The sequence below is a fragment of the Amphiprion ocellaris genome, chromosome 2, assembly GCF_022539595.1.
Source record: "Amphiprion ocellaris isolate individual 3 ecotype Okinawa chromosome 2, ASM2253959v1, whole genome shotgun sequence".
NCBI lineage: Eukaryota > Metazoa > Chordata > Actinopteri > Pomacentridae > Amphiprion > Amphiprion ocellaris.
This window is the reverse complement of record NC_072767.1, coordinates 39,875,463-39,896,069: the sequence shown is the minus strand read 5'-3', so window position 1 is coordinate 39,896,069 and position 20,607 is coordinate 39,875,463. Positions and strand designations below refer to the sequence as shown.

Here is a 20,607-nt window from a genome sequence, read left to right as displayed (position 1 = left end):
TTTTACTGTTCTGTAGGTTAAGTAAACATAAGTATTAGTCACAAACGTTACATGGAAAACACTGATGTTAATCTATGCGTTAGTGTTTCCTTGAATCTGAATTTCCCATTAATGTACTCATAATTGTTTATTTTTAGTTTAAGTTGTAAATTAAGATACCAGAAACAATATAGTTTCTTTATATTTTGCCCATGAATTTGTTGGATTTTCTTCAGAAAACTTGAGTTTTTTGCTTCCTGCATTAGTGATCAGAGAACTGCAGGTTTTCCTAACGACCAGTGATGATGTTCTTCTCCCTGATTTATAGGGAATACTGCATATGTAAGTATATTAATTGGTGGACATTTAATCTTACAGTGGAAGGGGACCACCCAGCCCATGAAGTTAAACAAGCGTCCTTCCAATGGGCTGCTGAGACACATCCTACAGCAGGTGTACAACCACTCAGTGACTGACCCGGAGAAGCTGAACAACTATGAACCCTTCTCCCCTGAGGTCTATGGAGAGACCTCTTTCGACCTGGTGGCTCAGATCATTGATGAGATGGAAATGATGGAAGAGGACACCTTTGTTGACCTCGGAAGTGGTTAGTTTGCTGATGCTTTGGCATGTTGAGGTTTTTAAAAAGAAACCAATTGAATTGTGAAATTGTGAGAAAAAGTCGCCAAAGTTTGTCTTTAGACTTTTAAGGGTTATAGTATTTTAATAGTGCACTAATAGAGGAAACAGTTAAATACATGATGATAGAGAAATAAACATGTTTAGGTTTATAAAGATATCTGAATTTGTAAGAGTTGGTCAGGATATTAGTATAAATGGCAAGATCATCAGTCTTGGTGTGTTTGCTGTAAGACATGAAATCAACTGTTTCTTATTTGCAGGAGTGGGGCAGGTGGTACTGCAGGTTGCAGCAGCAACCAACTGTAAACACTACTATGGTGTAGAGAAAGCAGACATTCCAGCTACCTATGCAGAGGTAACTACACTCTATCTAACAGAAGCAAATGTATATTTCAGGAATAGGGCAGAGAAAAGTGAGACTTGAGCTGCATTTAGACAGACAGCAGCGCTGTATAAAAAATCACTTCTTCCCGAGTCATTGTAGTGAAATGACAGTGTTGGCACAGCATGATTGCCACCATAGACAGCCCGAGAAAATAAATATAGTCTGCCAAAAAGTGCTGTGTTATGTCTTCGTGGCTTATCAGCTTTCAGACTGGGTTTCTTTTTCTTAATATTTCACCTTGCTGATTCCCTGCGGCAGCATGTCTCAGCCTATCACATATTCAGACTAACAATGTGTCTACACAGAAAAATTTTCAGCCCAGAAATTCGACCCGAAGTGTACTGTGCTACGTGCTCATATCGCAAAACGTCTAAATTTAGTTATACTTAACAGTTGCAAATCCAACTCAAAAGATCATTGTTAGTTATGATTCTAAAACACACAGAAATACGTGGTGTCAGAAAGAGGCTTTATGTGAACATTGGGATTTATTTTTTTCTGCTTTAATATTATTTGTTTGGATTCACATTCTGTCTTTCAGACCATGGATAAAGAGTTTAAAAAGTGGATGAAATGGTATGGGAAGAAACATGGGGAGTACACAGTAAGTCGACTTCTGTGACATTTGCTCCGTACACACTTTAGAAAGACTTCACTGTACTGCAGGTCTACAGGTATGCAGGATTTTTAACATATCTATGCTATTTTTCAGCTGGAGAGAGGTGATTTTCTGTCTGAGGAATGGAAAGAAAGGATCGCCAACACAAGGTGGTGTACTACACCTGGTCACAGTGGCAGTCTGAGAGACACTATTTCCATTTAATGCAAATGAGATGATTTATAAGCTAAATTTATTCACTAAAGGACCACAAAAGTAGAACCTCTGTTCAATGTAATGTAGTCTAGTCCATTGCGCAAGACTAAAGAAAAATATAGTCCCTTTAATAAAAGTCACTGTTAGGGAAGCTTATTTTTATGTGTTATTCATAGTTATTTCCTCTGATTCTGATATTTTGTTTAACTTAAATGAAGTATTGGAATATAAGTTAAGATCAGGAAAAGGTGCAGTTTCCAGTTTTAGTCAGAACTCCTTAAGAACTTTGTTGAAACATTTTTCTAAAAGCTCAATATTTGCTTTGTAATTAATTTTTTACTGTGAGCCTGAGATCTAAAATGTGTCCTTTGTCTGTCTTGCAGTATTATTTTTGTGAATAACTTTGCCTTTGGTCCAGAGGTAGATCACCAGCTGAAGGAGCGCTTTGCTAACATGAAGGAAGGTTTGTACTTTTTTTTCATAAGTACTTGGTTCACAGGTTGCCATTTGTTTTTTAAAAGAACTGCAGTATATCAACCTTCACTTTAGTGTTCACCTCAGAAATACTCACAAATACATAAAAGGCTCTACATTTCAGAGTGAAAGAGGGTAACAATTAAAATCCTAATTTAAATGCCAAAGTTAAATTAGGCATTTTGTGTTGTATTTTGCTTTGTATTTTCTTTTTTAATTCAAATGTTTCTCAATTTGTCCTAAAGCCAGCAGGCCATGATCTGAACGTCTTAGTCACATCTTTAATGCTGTTGAAGGCAGCTTTATACATTTTTTTCAAATTTAGTAGTCTCAGAAACATACAATGATTCAGAAAATATTAGGACACTTTGGTGTTTAGGGCACTTTACTGTGTCGTAGATTTCAGAAAAATTATTGGAAGAAAAAAAGATACAAAATTGGGATCCTCATTCCACTGTTAATCTCCACAGTATACTATGTGCTCATTTGTTATTTAAAATAACACTCATTGACTTAGTCCACAGCAAATTCAGATGTTTTATAAGAGCTCAGGAGGAAACCAAAGATTTACAAATAAGACTTAAAAATAGAAGGTGTCAGTAGCCTTTTGTCGTGGCAGCAGATCTTTGAAGTGTGTGTGTAAACATCAAAGCGTAGTGTTGTTGGTGCTGGGAGTGACGGCCAGGCTCACTGGAAACATTTATTCAGCTGTTCTCATTGTTAATTGAAATAACAAGAGCTGGTGATATCCAGTGACTACTATGTGCCAGCTCTCAGAAAGCCACTTGACTTTTGGCTTCATTAAGCCACTTGATTCTCAGTTTTAAATAGTAAACACAACAAAATGATTAGTGTGTTTGTGGATTACTGTATCAGCTGGGGAATTGCTTGTGTTTATTCCGATGCTTGCTTTATATAATGAGCTACATCAGCTGAAAAATTGTATGTATTCATTTCGTCGGTTCATTTTTTTTTCTTTCCAGGAGGGAAAATTGTATCCTCCAAACCTTTTGCACCTTTAAATTTTAGAATCAACAGTCGAAACTTGAGTGGTAAGTGCCAGCAGTATTGGAAAAGCAGATTTTTATGTTGAAGGCTTTCTTTAATTTCTGTTTCACATTTTTTTCCCTCTATGTTCTGCAGATATTGGCACAATAATGCGTGTGGTGGAGCTTTCTCCACTGAGAGGTTCCGTGTCCTGGACTGGAAAGCCGGTTTCCTACTACCTGCATACCATAGACCGCACCATAGTAAGTACTGAGGGTTACCTTCATTACTGTTGCAGTAGCAGAGGAGGAGAAGTCAAGTGCACAGGGTAGAATTTCTAGCAGAGGAGTTCTGGACACCCTAATAAAACACTAGAAAACTACTGAAGCAGCACAAACAAATTATACATTAGGGAGAAATAGTAGCCTAAACTCAAGAGATAGGATGCCATAATAACAGCTGCTATCATCTTAATGAGTAGTCAGTCCTGAGAGTAAGCAATCTAAGGACACTGAGGGTTTCAGAGGCTCACTTCGGCTCATTGGATCGCCCTGATGTATTTGTCATTCCAGTAATGGGTAAAGTAATCTCTAGTTACCAGTGAGAATCGCTGTTAGAAAGCTGGCAGGCTGCCTGGAAAATACTGGTGATGGTTTCACTGTGTCATTGTATTTCTTGTTACCACCTGAAGTTGTTGTTTCAGCCTGTGCACGCACTACAAAAGATGGTTATCTAATAACACATGAAGCTTCTTTTTTGAATAAAGTACAGACAGTGCAGGAATTTAAAAAACATCAATGACATTTTTGAATCATGGTCCCAAGTCTAACTGTGGACGAGTCGGGTTTTTCACGATGATGTAAAAACAAAAATTGTTTGAACAGTTTTGGAATATAAACACTTGTATCTGTAATGAAAATATTAGTCTAATGTGCACATTTTCCTTGTCTTTCAGCTTGAAAACTATTTTGCTAGTCTCAAAAATCCTAAACTCAGGGTAAGTCACGTTCTTCTTCATTATATTTTCTGTGTTTTCTGTGTAAAACAATTAATTTGTTGGATTTTGTTCTAGGAGGAGCAAGAGGCAGCTAGGCGACGTCAACAGAAAGACACAAAGGACAGCAAAAGCAATAGCACCACGCCCACAAAACCTAAAGAACAGAACAAGGTAGGAAAGGACAAATTCAGAAGATTCAATGTGGGACGCAATCCGTATGACCAGGAGTAATCATAAATCAATTTAAAATGTGCTGCCTTTTTGCTTTCTATTCAATCAATATAGCAGGACAAGGCCTCTGTGCTCTCTGTGTGAATACATGTTGTTGTTCATGTTGTCTTGCAGCAGGACTCCTGTGGTGAAGAGGAGCGTCCTAGCTTGGTGACAGTGGTCAAGCCCTCTGCCAAACCCAGGAGAGCCCGACTCTTGTCCAAAGGTCGCAAGCTGAACAATAAGAAACGTGGTCGACCCAAGAAAGCTACTCCAGCTGCTGAGAAGAAAAACAAAAAGAATCAGAGTGCATTGGATTTGCTGCACGCCAAGACCCTTTCTGCAGCACCCCCTCAGGGTCAGAGGGCAAACACACAAACACACAGCATTCTGTAGATGTTCTTCACCTGAAATGGGCCAGTTTGCTCAAATTTAATGCTAATACACTTACATGAGAATTTTCCTTTTCATACAGATGCGTACCGGCCACCTCAGAGTCCCTTCTACCAGCTACCTCCCAAGGTCCAGCACTATCCCCCCAGTCAACTGCTGCTGAGCCCAACTCCTCCTGGTCTGCAACAACTGCTAGGTGAGTTCATGAAGGCACAGATTACACCACATTCAGCACTTTGTTTCACACGTTGACATTTGAGGTTATGTTTGAACGACAAAATCTCAAGAACTATTACGGATAAAGGTTTGAAATTTTTGCTGTCATTTCTCATCATTGCCATTGATTGGCAATACGCCATACTGGACAAGTAGATCACATGGTCTCTGGTTATGGGTGATCGAAGAGAAGAAATTATTATAAATATACCTGTACTCACTCCGTCTGCACATAGTCCAGATACTCAATAGACTCTGCTATAATTTTTTTGTTGATGTGTGCTCAAAGATGGGACTTGAGCTCACACAGAATCAGAGCTTATTTGACGTACTTACAGTACGGCATATTCTGAATCAGTAGCATGATGACAAATGGCATTGAATATTCCAGGCTTTTATCATCAGTGGTTTCTGACATGTCGTTCAATGTGTGAAAAAAAAATGTGCAGAAAAGTAGGTTGACTGGCAATTTAAAAAAAAAAATTACCTTGAAAATATTTTTTTTTATTAATTTACTAATTTATTAGCCTTAATAGATGCCATTTTAAGTGTCACAGTTTATGATAGAAGAAGTTTCAAGTAGTAAGAGATGGTCAAGTGGAATATCTCTGATTATTTGAGATAGAATATCTCCTATACAATAAAGATGGCCAATCAGAATACAAAATACAATTAGCTGATTAGATTAAAACAGATAGTTTTGGGGAAACATTTATATGTAAATATGAGCAGATGATCTGAAAAATGTGGTATAATTCTGAAGAAATGATTTTGAAACAGCTAATTTACTATATGAAAAGGTAATACAACAGTCCACACGCTTAAATCATGTTATAAGATATTGAGAGGTTCAAATTTGCAAATGAAAGGTCTGAAGTAGTGACTCATAGCCTGTTCAGATAACCAATTCATTTTTTAAACACGCTGTCTGCCTAAATGCGATATCAATGTGCTTTTCTACTGGCTCTGACAAAAAATGTCCTCTCTTTTTTGTAATTCTCTTGCTCTCTTTGTCCACAATTTACTCTTTTAACAGATAACATCAAAGTTCAGTACCTCCAGTTTATGGCCTACATGAAGACTCCTCAGTACCGCTCCAACCTGCAGCAACTTTTAGAGCAGGAGAAGGTATTTTACTAATGTCACCACAGTCACTACAGATATATTTGCAACTACAGTGCATGTTTATATGCATATTTAAGCAGCAGCCTTGCTCATTGTTAAATATCAATGTTTTATTCCACCAATTAATTAGTTTTTTTCTGTTTGTCTCTAGCAAAAACACAGGGACCTGTCAGGGCAGGCAGAGCAGCTCCATTCAGTCTGTCAGTCCCACAAGGACAAGATCAAGGGTCTCTTTCAGACCAAACTGGATGAGGTAGGAAGTGATACTTTATTGTCTCCAAATGCAGTAAAGTGACTAGAAATCTTTTTATATTAGTAACCAGAAAATGCACCACTTTGTTCTCTTGTCTTGACGTTCCTTGGTGTTTAAAAAAATCAAGATTGCTTTGCATAGTACAGCATATGCCTAAACCATTAGTGCTTAAATACAGCTATTCCACAGGCCACATGAATAGCTTAAATCTCATTCTGTTCATTCCAGCTGTAGATTGACATGGTTTACAGACATAATAAAGCAGCTTGTATGTGAAAGAAGGAGGACGGTTTACATTGGGAGTTGTATTGCAGTGTTGTAGTTTAACATAAAGACCCTCTGGCTGAAAATGTTCATGTACAGCCAGCATCCATGTCAGGTGCTTTGGTTAAAGCTGTAACCAGAGTGTCATCACTGTTGATGAGGTTGTCAGTATCATACCCTGAAAACACTTCTACATCACTGCAGCACAGAGTGAATTTTGGCCACTAGATGTCAGCAAAGACAGTAATTTCACTTACTGAAGTGTTTTAAGGCATGATCTGCTTGTAGCTGGTATAAAACCGTGTATGCCTATGTGTTTGTGTGGTGAACAGCTGGGAGTTAAGGCCCTGACAGTGGAGGACCTCCTGCAGGCTCAGAAGGAGATATCAGCCCACAACCGTCAGCTGAAAGAGCAGACTAAGCAGCTTGAGAGAGACATGGCCTTGCTGAGAGACCACAGCCTGCTACTGGTGAGGCCTCAGAGCCTGTTACTATTGTTGTACCCTCAACTTAGTACACCATCATCCCCAGTGGTACACACCTGTTCTTGCTCCTGCTGTTCTGCTTTTGTATCACAAAAGGCTGCCTGTACTAAGTAGATATATTTGACTCTGGTATTCTCCATTTTGATATTGACAAGTGAATAAATAATAGCAAGTGATTGTGTGTCTTGTTTTCCAGCTTAAGTCTCGATGTGAGGAGCTGAAGCTGGACTGGGGCTCATTGTGTCTGGAGAGTTTGTTGAAAGAGAAGCAGGCACTACGTAGACAGATCTCTGAGAAACAGAGGCACTGCTTGGAGTTGCAGGTACACAGTTCACCTTTTCAGTTCATTGAATGCATTTCCAAATGCTTAATTCTCTCTTAGCCTCCTCCATTACACTCTCCTGTACTTGCTATGTTTCCTGACTTCTTCAATCCTGTCACATGCCTTTCATCCACCACTCTACCATCTCAGGAAACATTTCTATCTTCACTTGAACTATGAATAACTTGTTTAGTTATCAGGATGAAAAGTGTGAACTGTTGTCACAGACATTTTCCTAGACATTTCAGCATTGTTGCAGCATTCCTGTTTCCCTGTGTAATGTTTCCCCCTGGTGTCTGTTTGTAGATCAGTATCGTGGAGCTGGAGAAAAGTCAAAGGCAACAGGAGCTGCTTCAGCTCAAATCCTACAGCCCCTGTGAGGGCTCCCCATACAGAAAGAGCCTAGAGTCACGCTCTTCCACTGACATGGACTCTTCTAAGCTCGGCCTGTCCTCAGCCCCAGCTCTCAACGGTATTAGCCCAGAGCTTTCCATCAATGGCACCAGCTCACCCTGTTTTGACCGAGCCAACACAAAGGGTGAGCTTCTCTCTCGCTACCTGCCCATCTCTCCTGACCACGAGATTGTGCCTGCCACCCCCGACATTCGACAGAGGCAGCAAAGCTCCTCCCATGCTCTTCCTGACTACACTCGCTTCTCCCCTGCCAAGATTGCCTTGCGGAGGCACCTTAACCAGGATCCTACTGCCTCTGCTCACTTAAGAGGTCCAGGGCTGACCACACACAGGTTGGTTTCTACTAAAAGCTGCCAATGATATCTCTTTTTATTCAAAGATCTCCCAGTTGTTTCCTAAGGCGTTATACTGCTGGCTACATAAAGCTTTATTTACCTGTTTTTGTGCTTTTTAGGGAACTGGGTGGCGTTAACTCTCCACTCGGAGCCAAGCAGAACTGTCCTTCTCCCAATGCTTCCGATCCTCAGAATAATCCTAAAAGCTCTGAGAGGGTACGTTTTGATCTTTCTTTGTGTTTGTGTATGTAATTTTTTCTGCAAGCATATAGATTTCTACCTCCCTTACAGCGTTTGTCTCTTCTACTGTTAACAGATGTTTCCTAAAATACTGATTTATTTTTAGGCTAGTTTACTCCCACAGATCTCCCTGAGCCAATTTCAACAATTGCTTCCTCTAAACCACTAACATGTCTTTTAGACTCCATCCCAACAGACTGCTTAAGGGTGTTTTATCCTCAATTAACATTTCCTTATTAACAAGCTACATACCCCAGGTGTTTAAGGTTCCTGTAATTAAATCGTTATTACTCTTGATGCAGGTGTTTAAGCCCAAATCCATTAAAAAGCTGTTGCAAATCAATTATGTGACCATTTGCACAGAAATAGTTTATTTGTACATCATAGTGTCCTTTAATCATCATTAGGCCTAATGGATCTGCACTAGGGCTGCACAGTGGTGTAGTGGTTAGCACTTTCGCCTTGCAGCGAGAAGATCCCTGGTTCGCGTCCCGGCTTTCCCGGGATCTTTCTGCATGGAGTTTGCATGTTCTCCCTGTGCATGCGTGGGTTTTCTCCGGGTTCTCCGGCTTCCTCCCACAGTCCAAAAATATGCTGAGGTTAATTGATTACTCTAAATTGCCCGTAGGTGTGAATGTGTGAGTGATTGTTTGTCTATATATGTAGCCCTGCGACAGACTGGCGACCTGTCCAGGGTGTCCCCTGCCTTCGCCCGAGTCAGCTGGGATAGGCTCCAGCCCCCCCCGCGACCCTAGTGAGGATTAAGCGGTGTATAGATAATGGATGGATGGATGGATCTGCACTAGGCTGGTTTACGTTATATTATATGAAAAATTGAAGGTTATTCATGTCAGTGATGATTCCTAAACACACACACACACACACACACACACACACACACACACACACACACACACACACACACACACACACACACACACACACACACACACACACACACACACACACACAATGTTAATCATGTAGTTTAATGGGGTTCTGTGCTGAATCAAATATTTTTCACCTTATGCATGACATACATACAGACTATATCCCCTTTGTGCCCCACAAGTCGTGTCCTTTTCCACAGTATAAGCTGATCCGCTTATCCCCTCAGTGTTTGGAATAATGTCCCCATTTTCCAAGCATGATATTCCCGAATTTATTAGAAAAAACTGAATAGATTTAAGTGACTGTGCAGAACAAATCAGTTAATCCAACATCAAGCAAGTCTTGCCTGAATAACCTATACTTTTCAACTTTTAAATTCAGACAAAACTGAAGTTTAACAGCTCAAAAGCACATTATTTAGCCATAAATTTCCTTTTGAATGACACTGCCTTGACCTCCAATGCTACTGTGAGGAACCATGGAATCTTTTTTAAACATCTGCGCAACGCTGTCAAAATTAGGAACATCTTGTCTTGGAATTATGCTGAAAAAGTGGTCGGTGCATTTGTAATTTCTAGGCTGGACTTTTCCATTTCAGTAATATCAGAATGTAAGAATAACTGAAAAGTTGATTTAAAAATATCCAGCTCAAGTACTGATGGTAACTAGCAAGACAGGCCATTTTTCTCCCACATGAGCCTCTCTTTATTGGTAAAATAAACTTTGAAATCCTTCCCTTCACATATAAAGCCCTTAATGCTCCCTCAGCTATATAAATAACATCAAACTGAATTAAAACTGAAATGTTCCCATTCTTCTTTGATGCAGGGCGGTAAGGAGAGAAGTCCATCTGTTCAGGGAGACAACAGCATCACAAGCCTTCCGATTAGCATCCCTTTGAGCACTGTCCATCCGAGTAAACTACCAGTCAGCATCCCACTGGCCAGCGTGGTGCTGCCCAGTCGCGCTGAGAGACTGGTGAGTGTTGTCCTGACAGTTACTACATTACATTACTACACTAAAATACCTCTACCTGTACCGCCCTCCTGAAAATGAATACATTTATGTTTACTTGTCATCTGTACACAGTAAAATACATAGATGAGATTTTTACTTGTTAGACAGATTTAAAAAGATTTCAGTTTCTATGTTTTGAGATTTTTTTCCCTTAATTTCTTTGAATTCTGTATTGTGATATATTCTCTGCATTCATAATTTCAGAGAAGTACTCCAAGCCCTGTGTCTCAGGCAGGTCAGACGAATGGTAAGGACTAGCCCTCAACCACTTCTCGTTTTGGTCACATGCGAATTTCACAGTAGTTACCGTAAAATGATCTACTGTTGTCTTTGACCATGATATGCTTTCTGTTTAGGATATTCATCCAGCTCAGGCCTGATGAATGGAGGTCCCCACCCTGAGGATCACAATGGTGCTTCTTCATCACCTCCTCCACACAGCAACACTCCTTTAATAGGACCAATGGGTCGAGGTGGTCCCATCCAGAGCCCCCCACTCAACACTGGAGGGGTGCTCCAGTATGCCGACGGACCCCCGAGGATTCTTCCAGAAGACGGACCGGACCGCCAGGGAGGGGAGTCGGACACGGAGCCCCAGGACAGTGAACTGCGGAGGAGGATCTTCTTCTCTTCTTCCTCTTCTTCATCCTCGTCTTCCTCTTCGTCGGGCAGCGGAGGCAGCGTGGCCGGAGGATCACGCCTCCACCATCACACTGGCAACTCGGCCAAACAGGGATACCACAGTAACCATGGAAACCACCACCACCAATCCCCCGGCACGCAGCACACCCACACGCCCACACACACGTCGTCATCGCACTCCTCGCACAGCCTCGGCTCTCAAGAAGGCCGCAAACGGGGGAGAAGGAAACGTAGCTCTGCAGGTCCTGTGATGGCCAGCGGATCCCCAAAGAGGAGGTCGTTCCCTGGGATCAGCGCCAACAACCACTCCTCAGGATCACCGCTCAACATTAACTCCATGGTGAGTCGGAAAAAGTATTAGAGATATAAACGAACAGGGAACTTTTTGACACTATGATAATAATAATAATAATGATAATAATAGTAAGAATAATAACTTTATTTAAAAACAAAGTTTCCAAAGTGTTTTACCAAAAGAACCAAAAAGAAAGATACTCAGGAAGGTCATAGAAATTTACAAAAAATCAATGCAACAATACCAAAGTGCCACATCAATTTAAAGAAAATGAACTAGTACAATAAAAAAAAAAAATAGAGGTTAAAACCTTGAAAACCAGGGTAATGGTAATAATAATAGTAAATAAATAAAGAGTAAAAGAATTAAATGAATGAATACAATAGATAGAACAACATCACAGAACAGCAGGGAGCTGAAGGCTGCAACATCTATAAAAATGGGCTTTAAGTGAATTAAAAGGTGGCAGATTGTGTCGTAGATTGTGATGCTATAAATTTACGCTATAAATACTGGAGTACACAGAACAGTAATACTGTCAGTAGCAATGAATTAGAAAAAGAGAGTCTCATCTAAATTGAAGTACAAGGTCATATACAGCGTTTGAACAATCAGAACCAGTTTCCTGTCATCTTTGGTTCATTTAATCCTTGATTTTTCTGTGAATGAGGCAATATGACTTCACTTTGATAATCACAGTTACATTTGTATTGACTGGTGTCAAACTGCAATTATTGTGCTCTGTCAGGTGAACAACATCAACCAGCCTCTGGAGATCTCTGCCATCTCCTCGCCAGAACAATCAAGCCGCAGCCCCAGCGGGCCCGACATGGACCAGCCTCCCATCTTGAAAAGAGAGCGCCCCCTGGAGCTGAACGGTACGGGTCGATACTCCACAGCCCCCAGCTCCGATGATGAGGACTCAGGATATCCTGCTGACAGCTCCAGTTCTCGGTAACGTAGAGCTCGTACAGTGAGGACAAGAATAGCCGCAATGCTGACCTGTCTTTGTTGCAAGTTGACTTGGCTGGCCTCGACTCAGCTGCAGGCTTTTAGATGGAGTCGTCGTTCAGTAACCAAAGACATTTTGTTCTTGCTTTGTTTGGAAATCCTTCATCAGATGTTAGAATTTTAATATTTTTGACTGTATCGACTCCACGTGTGTTTTGTGGTTGTGTTTGCGTCGATTATTTATTTATTTACTGTTGTTCTTTCTTTCTAGAATTGAAAGAAAAATAGCCACTATATCCCTGGAGAGCAGAGATGGACCTGGTAGAGAGGGTAAGAAAGGAAAATTGTAATAAATTAGAATAAAAACGTTATCTTTACCTTCCGCTACCTGATGTCAGCTGTTATTTTTCTTGTCCACCACCAGGCAGAAAGTCTGCTAGCAGCAGCGGTAACAGTACAGGCAGCGAGGCCTCCTCTTCATCCTCCATGTCCTCTACCAGCAAGTGGAAATCCACTTTTTCACCCATTTCCGATCCCAAGCAGCCCAACTCCGACCTGAGGCAGGGAGGCTCTCCTTTCGGCATGGGGGGCTCAAGCCGAGGCACGGACTCAGACTCTGACCACAAACAACAGCAGGTGAGGAAAGGGAGTGACGGGGAGTCGTCCAGCTACATGACCCCCAACCCTTTCCTCAGTCAGGAGGCAGGGACCCGGGGTGGAGGTGGTGGTGCCGGTGGTGCCCAGGGAGGCGGTGGATCCGACCAACGCCAGGCCCTCCAGAAGCAGAAGGCCTCTCGGGATTGGGAGATGAAGACCAACAGCAGCCTGGCCAGTCAGAATCTCTTCATTTCTGCTGCTGCCAGCAGTGGAGGGGGCATTCTGAGTGGGAAGGTGGGAGGAAGTCCTGTAGCAGTTTCCTCAACCACAGGCTCATCTGTGGGACAGTATCTGGGGTCGCAGTTCCCACTTGGAGGGACTTCAGTCTTACAGTCGTTGTTCGGGGCCCAGACAGGTGGATCCACAGTGAGTGGGACCCCTCGTCTTGTCAACGGACACTCTGCCCTGGGAAGTTTTTCCAGTGCTGGACTGGCAGGGGGAGCGGCAGGAGGTGAGCTTCACCGATGAGCATATCAGGTTTTAATTAAGAATCACTGAACAGTCAGAGTAAGGTCTTAGGTTTATTCTGGGGTCATCTTGATAACGATTAGTACGAGAGAAAGAGCAAGGTAAGTGGAGGCCCAGTGCTGCTGTCTTCATGCTCGCCTCACAGACAGTTTGACTCTCTGTGCTGCCTTGCTTTGACATGGGCTGGCTGCTTGAGTGATGCAGTTGGAAACACCCTTGGAAAATGTCACATCTTTAACAGAATGAACAAATGAAGGAATTATACCAATCTGAAATCCCTGAATTTATTTATACAATCACCAATGTTGTTTTTGACATTTTCCCTGGGTATCTCTGTACATCAGAGTCATTTCACTTGTACGCCAAAATATTTCCAGAAATCAAATCCCATTTTACTGTAGTATTAAATTGGCCACAGCGGTTTAGTTTAGTGCTTTGCTGTTACAGTGGACTGACTCTGGTTGCTTTCTGTGTGCTTGTCTCAGACTTGCTTGGCTATGCACAACCTGGCTCAGTCCTTGCTTCTCTCTTTGTCCCTCCCCCTCCCCCTTTCTCGCACTATTGTCTGGCCTCTCTTCCTCTCTCTCGACTCTTGCCCTCCCCCCCTCCATTTCTGCTGTATGATTTGCAGGTATATTTCACCACGTGGTTCCCTCAGTGTCCTCCCATCAGTTTGGGGCGGCGCTGCCCACCTCTGGAGGCCTCAGCTCTCTGCTCAGTCTCTCCTCCTCTTCCTCTACCTCCTCCCAAACCCAGCAACACACCACCCCTCAGCCAGCCTCCACTCGCCTGACCTCCGTGTCCTCACCCCTGCCCCTCTCCCTCTCCCAGGCCCAGCACAGCCGCACCCAGTCGGTGCTGCACAGCCCCTCTCCTCCCACGCTCTCCCTGCCTCCCCCACCTCCCCTGCACAGCGTCCCCTCCTCCTCAGCGTCCATGCACTCTGACCCCCCACCATCCTCCCGATCAGACTCCCTTCACTCCTTGCGTCTGTCGCACTCCTCTCTCCACCACCAGAGAGCACAGTCATCCCTCTCTCTGTCCATCTCCTCCTCCACCTCTGTCGCTTCTGTCTCTACCGCTGCTTCCGCCTCCCCCTCCTCCTCCCTGTCGACCTCCTCCTCGTCTCGTCCATTCGCAGTGCACTACTCCCCTCGGCTGCCCCCTCCATCACCGGCCAGCAGCTCGGGTGGTGGTGGGAGCATGTGGAGGACTCAGGGCATGCATGGTGCCTACACCACCTCTCAGCTCCCCGGCTCCCGACCTAGATAGGGTTTGGGGTGAGGGGAAAGAGGGGAGAATGGAGAGGGTGGAGGGCAATCGGGGTGGATAGAGGGAGAGAATGAGAGAAAGAGAGACTGGTAGGGAGTGAGAGAGACAGGATACCTGTTTTCCCTGTGCTTCTGCAAGCTGTTGTTCAGATTGAACAAGGTAAGATTGTTTGGGTTTTAGATCTAAAGAATAAAACTGTTTTGAAAGTGTCAGGATGTTCTGCTGCTGCTGCTGCTGCTGGGTTAAATCTGGAAGATGTCGACTCACTCATGGTGTCTTTTCTTGTCTTTGAATGTTTCAGGTAATTGATGAAAGCTACCTCAACATTAAATAAACTATGCAAATGTCCAGGTGTGGACCAAGGCACTCTCCTCATTCACTGGTGCTTCAAACCGTCTGCACTACCCAACCGCCTCCAAGACCGGCTTCTGTACTGGGATCTTTACACACACACACATGAACACACACACATGAACACACACCCGAACACACACCCTCAAACACACAAACACACTAACCACCACTGTGGTCACCTTGAGCAGATTTCATCGGTGCTGGTCATGTTTATGTGTGGGTGTATTAAAATCTTGCTTCAAAATTTTTACAATCTGGCTTTTTTCTGGCACTGAATGAACTGAATTATCATATCTTGTCTCACTTTAAGGTGCTCTGCAACATGATTTTTTTTCTTATTTTGTTACGCCAACTAGTGTTCAACAAAAAATATTTAATACATTTTGACTGTTTAATTCCTCATTTGACACGAAACCGAAGCACACAGTACACCTTTTTGAGCCGAATCTCTTCAGGTGTCGCGTTTCCTCTGATGGGTGTGTGTGTCCAAACTAAAACACAGACACACAGCCAGGTCACTGAACTCTGCTCAGATGTCATGCAGCTTTGCTTCTGCATGCACGCCTTCTTATCTCTGTTTTCATCCCTCGGTGAAATTCGATATTTGTTGCAACACATTTGACCATGAAACTAAATGAGGAACTCAGTATTTTGGTCTAACTTCACACTGGATTGTAAGATTTAGTTCCTCATGTAGCAGAATATGTACATGTCCTGGCTGGTTAGTTGACACCCCTGTTTTGTTTGTAATTTGCTTAATGTTTATATTTAAGAAATGAAAAGTATATAAATCAGATTTGTTTTGGTTTAGCTTGTTCCGGCTGGTCTTGGCTCACAATCCAGTGTTTCCTTTCCTTTGCTACTAATAATTAAGTTTTAATTTTTACCTAATTCTTGAACTGTAGAGTGTTTCAGTGTTCAAATATATAACTCATCAAAGTTTTCTTCAAATGCCGAGACTTTTTGCATTTTATGTCAGTGATCAAACATATTTCACATTCTCTGAATCAGTTACCCAAAGGAAAAAGACTGCAGAACATCAGTACATAGGAATGTTTTCATTTCAGCCTAATTGTGAGAATAAAGTAAATTAGTAACATTTTCAGGGGTGCCAGTTATCCTGACCAGAACTGGGTGTATCTTCATTTTTTTAAAATTATCCCCCAAATGAAATTAGTTTATGAAATGGTTCTCTGTGTAGACATTGTTGTTGAAGTTTAGCAAAGCTGAATCCAGATGTAGAAGAATTTTACAGTGAATCAACAGAAAATTCAACTAGATTCTGTATTTATTAACGTTCTCTTCCTCTGTCAGTTTGGTAAATCACACTACTACCGGGCCCACAGCTGAAATATTCTGACAGCAGAATTTTTCAAGTCTTCTTAAGCTGAAATTATTCATATTTATCTTTGCTGTTGGATGCAGGTTTAAGCCAATGTGGACACAGTACATGTATGTGAAATTTTACTGCATTTAGTTGATACAAACACGCATACATACACAGTCATGCATGCAAATCCTCACACACTGGGAAGAACGTAATGAACCATAACCACAACAAACTACTGGACTCGCTTCACACCTTTTTTGTATGCTTTTTAATTGTGTAATTTTTTTTTTGTAAACAATGTTTGTACTGTGAATGTGATTCATTCTCTGACTGTATAGTTGTGGATAATTTAGATTATTATATTTATGCTGTCAGTCTCTCCATTTGCCTTGGTTTTTGTTTTTGCTTTTTTTTAATCCTAAATTGTGTTGAGATTGTAGAATGCAATAGTGTGTGTACTTGACTCACAGTCTGAAAACAATGGTGCTAAGTTTGGACTGTACCTGACCTTATTTATTCTATAATGAAAACATCGAAAAACAAGTCGAATACTTGGTGCTTTACACAGGGACATTTGTAAAGCCATATTTTTGGCTTTTCCTTTTCTCATATTTAATATGCTATTGTCTCGTTCTTTCGATGCCTAGTGTATAACTGTAGACACCACGTTTCGATGGAAATGCTCTCCAACAGCCGGCTCATAGTCTGAGTAAATAGGTATGAGGGCCTCATGTTGATGTTTCTCAAGCAGCAGTTTCAGACATACGTTGGCCCGCTTTGCTCTCATCTGTTAGTGAACAAGACACACTTTTTGTACATAAATTTTTATTGTTTTTCATTGTACGTCTCATCATAAACAGAAAGGTATATAAAATATGTATCTATATACAGTCTATATATATAAATATATATAAATATATATGAGTATATATATATATAAGTGAAAGGGGTGTTTTGGTGCTGGCATTGTGACCCTTAAATCCAACCTGTTAAACAGGAGGTAGAAGCCAAGCAGAGCAAAGCATTGCCACCACAGGACCTTAATAGACAGCGCGGAACACCAGAACAGCACCTGAATCCTTGTGATATACACACACACACACACACACACACACACACACACCCCCCGCATCTAGAAACTCAGAAGCTGTGTGTTTTTTAACACGCAGAGGTGCTGTGACTCGAACACAACTAGATTTCAGCACTAGAACTGTTATCACTTTTATCGGATGTTTCCACATCTTTGTTTCTGTTTGTTTTTTTTACCAACCCAGATCCTGCAAGAAAAATGGTGCTTCTGTTTCCAAACAACGACAATTCACATTTTGCAAGTTAAATCTTCAGTGGTGCATACAGAACTATGTGTCTGCGTCTTTACACACTGTCTGTCCTTAGATGTCTCACTGACGAGGCCCAACCTCGTCACGTGAGCATGTTGTGTAATTGGAAGAGACGTGCTGATGTGAAACACTTGTCTTAGTGTGAGTGCGAGCAGCCAAGCTTCCTTTTTTCTCCGATAGTGGGAGTACACTTAAGCTCAGTTTGTGTGCGTGCTTGTATTTTCTCCACTTGCCAGTGCATATCTAAGGGAAGATTAGACTAATAATCAAAGCTTTATAGTAAAAACTCCTGTCCTGTGCACTCCCTCTGTGAACACAAATGTGTTTCTCACCTGCGAGTGTTCAAGTGAAAAAAAGAAAAGTCATTTTAGAGCATAATTAGAGACTAGTCCATTTGTTACCAGCACTGAGAGGTATTTTGTAATTACTGTTGATGCTGTTTTGATTTTCTTAATCTTGGTGTTTGATACAATTTCAGTTACATGTTATGCTTTTAATTGTGTCTTCAGATTCCTGTCAATTTTCACTACTACTAGTCAGACAGACAGCACGGTGCTCTCCTTCACTTTAAACAAGGAAATTGCAGCTATTGATAAATACTACTCTTCTCCTGTTGTGCTGCAGGGTTTTATAGTTTAAAAACACAAGCTCGCCTGGTGGCTTTTCTGATGGTCCAGTTTAACCTTTGGAACTTTCTCTAATCTGGAGGCCCGTTGCGGTGTATGTGCAAGTACGAGTGCTTTGTGGAAATGTCGCAGAGTTCAGCTCATTTTGTATTTACTTCTGGGATCAGTCAAAGGGATTTTGTTATTAACGGTCCTTTGGTGTACGAGCGTGATTTGAATTCAGAGCTTCTTTGCAGTTCTCTCCAGCATACTGCATCCTGGTACAGTATTGGTAGATAATCTGTGAGAACTTTGCAGTCGAGGCTGTTTACTCTAAATCCTGCCAAAGGTCTTAACTCAGGAACTTCCCAGGTTGCTTGTGATGATTTTTTTCTATCAGCTACTGCATGTCGCATTTATTAACCATCTTGTGGCATAATGAAGTCCCTCTCCTCAAACTCAGGACCAGGATCAGCCCTCAGTAAGCTTATTTCAAGGTAAAAATTTGTCAGATCTCCTCAGATTCACTCCTACTGGCACATACATCCGGCCTCTTCAGTGAAGCTTTATGAGTCAGTCTGATCTCGAGAAGCTGTGAAATGGCTACGACTTTCAGCATCTTCCTCATCTCACGAATGCCTCTGTCTAGATTTGTGTATCTAAGAAGGAGGTCCGCTGACCTTTGTTAACATCTCCTTCATTATGTGGGGATGTTAAAGGGCAGATGTGACCAACAGTCTGTGTACAGTAGATCTCTGATTGGTGAAGCCAGGGCAGGTTTGAGGTGCAATAATGGCAAACCTACTTTCCAAAAGGCCCTGGGTTTTTCATGGAAAACTTGTTACTGTTTGATGTTGGTGCTTTTATCCTAAGATGTTATAATGAAACAAATGGAATTAATGTTTTTTTTCCTGCGTTTTATGATTATTAATAAAAAAAAATGTTTCCTATAATATTGAAGTAATTTTCTTGACTTTCTGTTGTTTCCCGTAAAGCTCAAAATCAACTCTTTGTCAAACTTACATATTTTGAAGGGTTTTTGTTTGTTTTCATATAAATAATTCCTTCCTGCCTTAACCCTGTAAAACCCACTTACGCTTATGAAGAAGCAATCATACACTACATGTCAGAACTGGTCAAAATGAGCTTTCATTTGAGATATTTTGAGCAGTAAAAATGTCTCATGCTGATGTAGCTAGTAAAGCTTAACTGAAATGAATATTTGTTTGTGAGAAAACCTCCGGATATCACAGTTCCTAGAAGGGCGACCTTGTTTTGTGCCAAAATGCTTGTATTTTCTCAGAGAAAACCTCCTAACAAGCCTGGACAGCGAAACTTTGCACCTGAACCCATTTATTTGGCACCACTGGGGTTGAGTTAGCCCAACATGGTAGAAAACAGCATGTAAACAACACTAACAGACAGAGATAACCACTAATAGAGAAGAACTATGTCCAAATAAGTGTTTCTAAGTGTTGTAATAGATTGAAATATACGCTGCCTGCATAAGTACCTGCCAAGAAATGTTCTCCAAATAGTGTGCTGATAATAACTTGCAGCTATTAGAGAATGCACAGGACAATTCCTGTCATTCTTCACTACAGATTTGTGATGTACAAGTATTCACCTCGGCTTTATCTCTTGGGATAGATGGCTGCTAAACAGCTCCGAGACCTTGACTGTCTGCAAAACACGATGGCAGCTGTGAGAATAGTGAAGGGAGTGATGGCTCTTTGAAAAGAATCAGACTTCTGCTTCCTGAGAACAAGATTTCGTTCAGCGACTCCCCGTCTTCTTACGTGAATGATGGCAGATAACCTGAGCGCATCCATTAGGAGAACCTGCTCTGAAGAAGACTTCCGCTTCCAGCTCTTATCACGACCCTGAAGTTCATCCAAATGCTACTTAGTTTATTGAAGTTATTCCTCACAGAGACAAACAGGAATGATCTGATTGTTTTGATGTGAACAGAATAATTAGCACCCACAAAGACGAAACATCACCATTACTGTCAAAGCACTCAACCCATATGGAATTTTGTAAGGCCGATTATGTAGAAGTTAAAATGATTGTAGGGTTTGTTGTTTATGAACTTTCCAGTTATGTATTTAACAAACTATTTCATGACATGAAGACACAAGGCTCATTCAAGGTCATGATGGGAAACGTCTCACCTGATCTAACAGCTGGCTGGTTTAAATGTTGAATCTACAATGTGAAATTTGATTTTAAAAAAACAAACATTTAATT

General features: G+C 41.5%; 1 protein-coding gene across 3 annotated transcripts in view; it reads left to right on the top strand.

Annotated features, from left to right (window-relative positions):
* The window catches only part of dot1l (DOT1-like histone H3K79 methyltransferase), a 28,062-nt gene extending 8,752 nt beyond the window's left edge, over positions 1-19,310 (top strand). The window contains exons 5-29 of one of the 3 annotated variants that reach the window (XM_055016877.1): positions 358-586; positions 882-976; positions 1,548-1,610; positions 1,719-1,774; positions 2,204-2,283; positions 3,278-3,346; positions 3,438-3,544; positions 4,237-4,278; positions 4,354-4,449; positions 4,627-4,846; positions 4,964-5,077; positions 6,134-6,225; positions 6,374-6,475; positions 7,072-7,209; positions 7,421-7,546; positions 7,853-8,292; positions 8,415-8,511; positions 10,255-10,404; positions 10,648-10,690; positions 10,800-11,425; positions 12,129-12,334; positions 12,603-12,661; positions 12,756-13,439; positions 14,088-14,887; positions 15,030-19,310. In XM_055016877.1, the coding sequence (XP_054872852.1) occupies positions 358-586; positions 882-976; positions 1,548-1,610; positions 1,719-1,774; positions 2,204-2,283; positions 3,278-3,346; positions 3,438-3,544; positions 4,237-4,278; positions 4,354-4,449; positions 4,627-4,846; positions 4,964-5,077; positions 6,134-6,225; positions 6,374-6,475; positions 7,072-7,209; positions 7,421-7,546; positions 7,853-8,292; positions 8,415-8,511; positions 10,255-10,404; positions 10,648-10,690; positions 10,800-11,425; positions 12,129-12,334; positions 12,603-12,661; positions 12,756-13,439; positions 14,088-14,728 (4,575 nt within the window). In that variant the 3' untranslated portion in view covers positions 14,729-14,887; positions 15,030-19,310. Of the gene's footprint in view, positions 1-357; positions 587-881; positions 977-1,547; positions 1,611-1,718; positions 1,775-2,203; positions 2,284-3,277; positions 3,347-3,437; positions 3,545-4,236; positions 4,279-4,353; positions 4,450-4,623; positions 4,847-4,963; positions 5,078-6,133; positions 6,226-6,373; positions 6,476-7,071; positions 7,210-7,420; positions 7,547-7,852; positions 8,293-8,414; positions 8,512-10,254; positions 10,405-10,647; positions 10,691-10,799; positions 11,426-12,128; positions 12,335-12,602; positions 12,662-12,755; positions 13,440-14,087; positions 14,888-15,029 lie in introns of all 3 variants that reach the window. The other 2 variants (XM_023267258.3, XM_023267261.3) reach the window with 2 other exon arrangements.
* Positions 19,311-20,607: the final 1,297 nt, after the last annotated feature.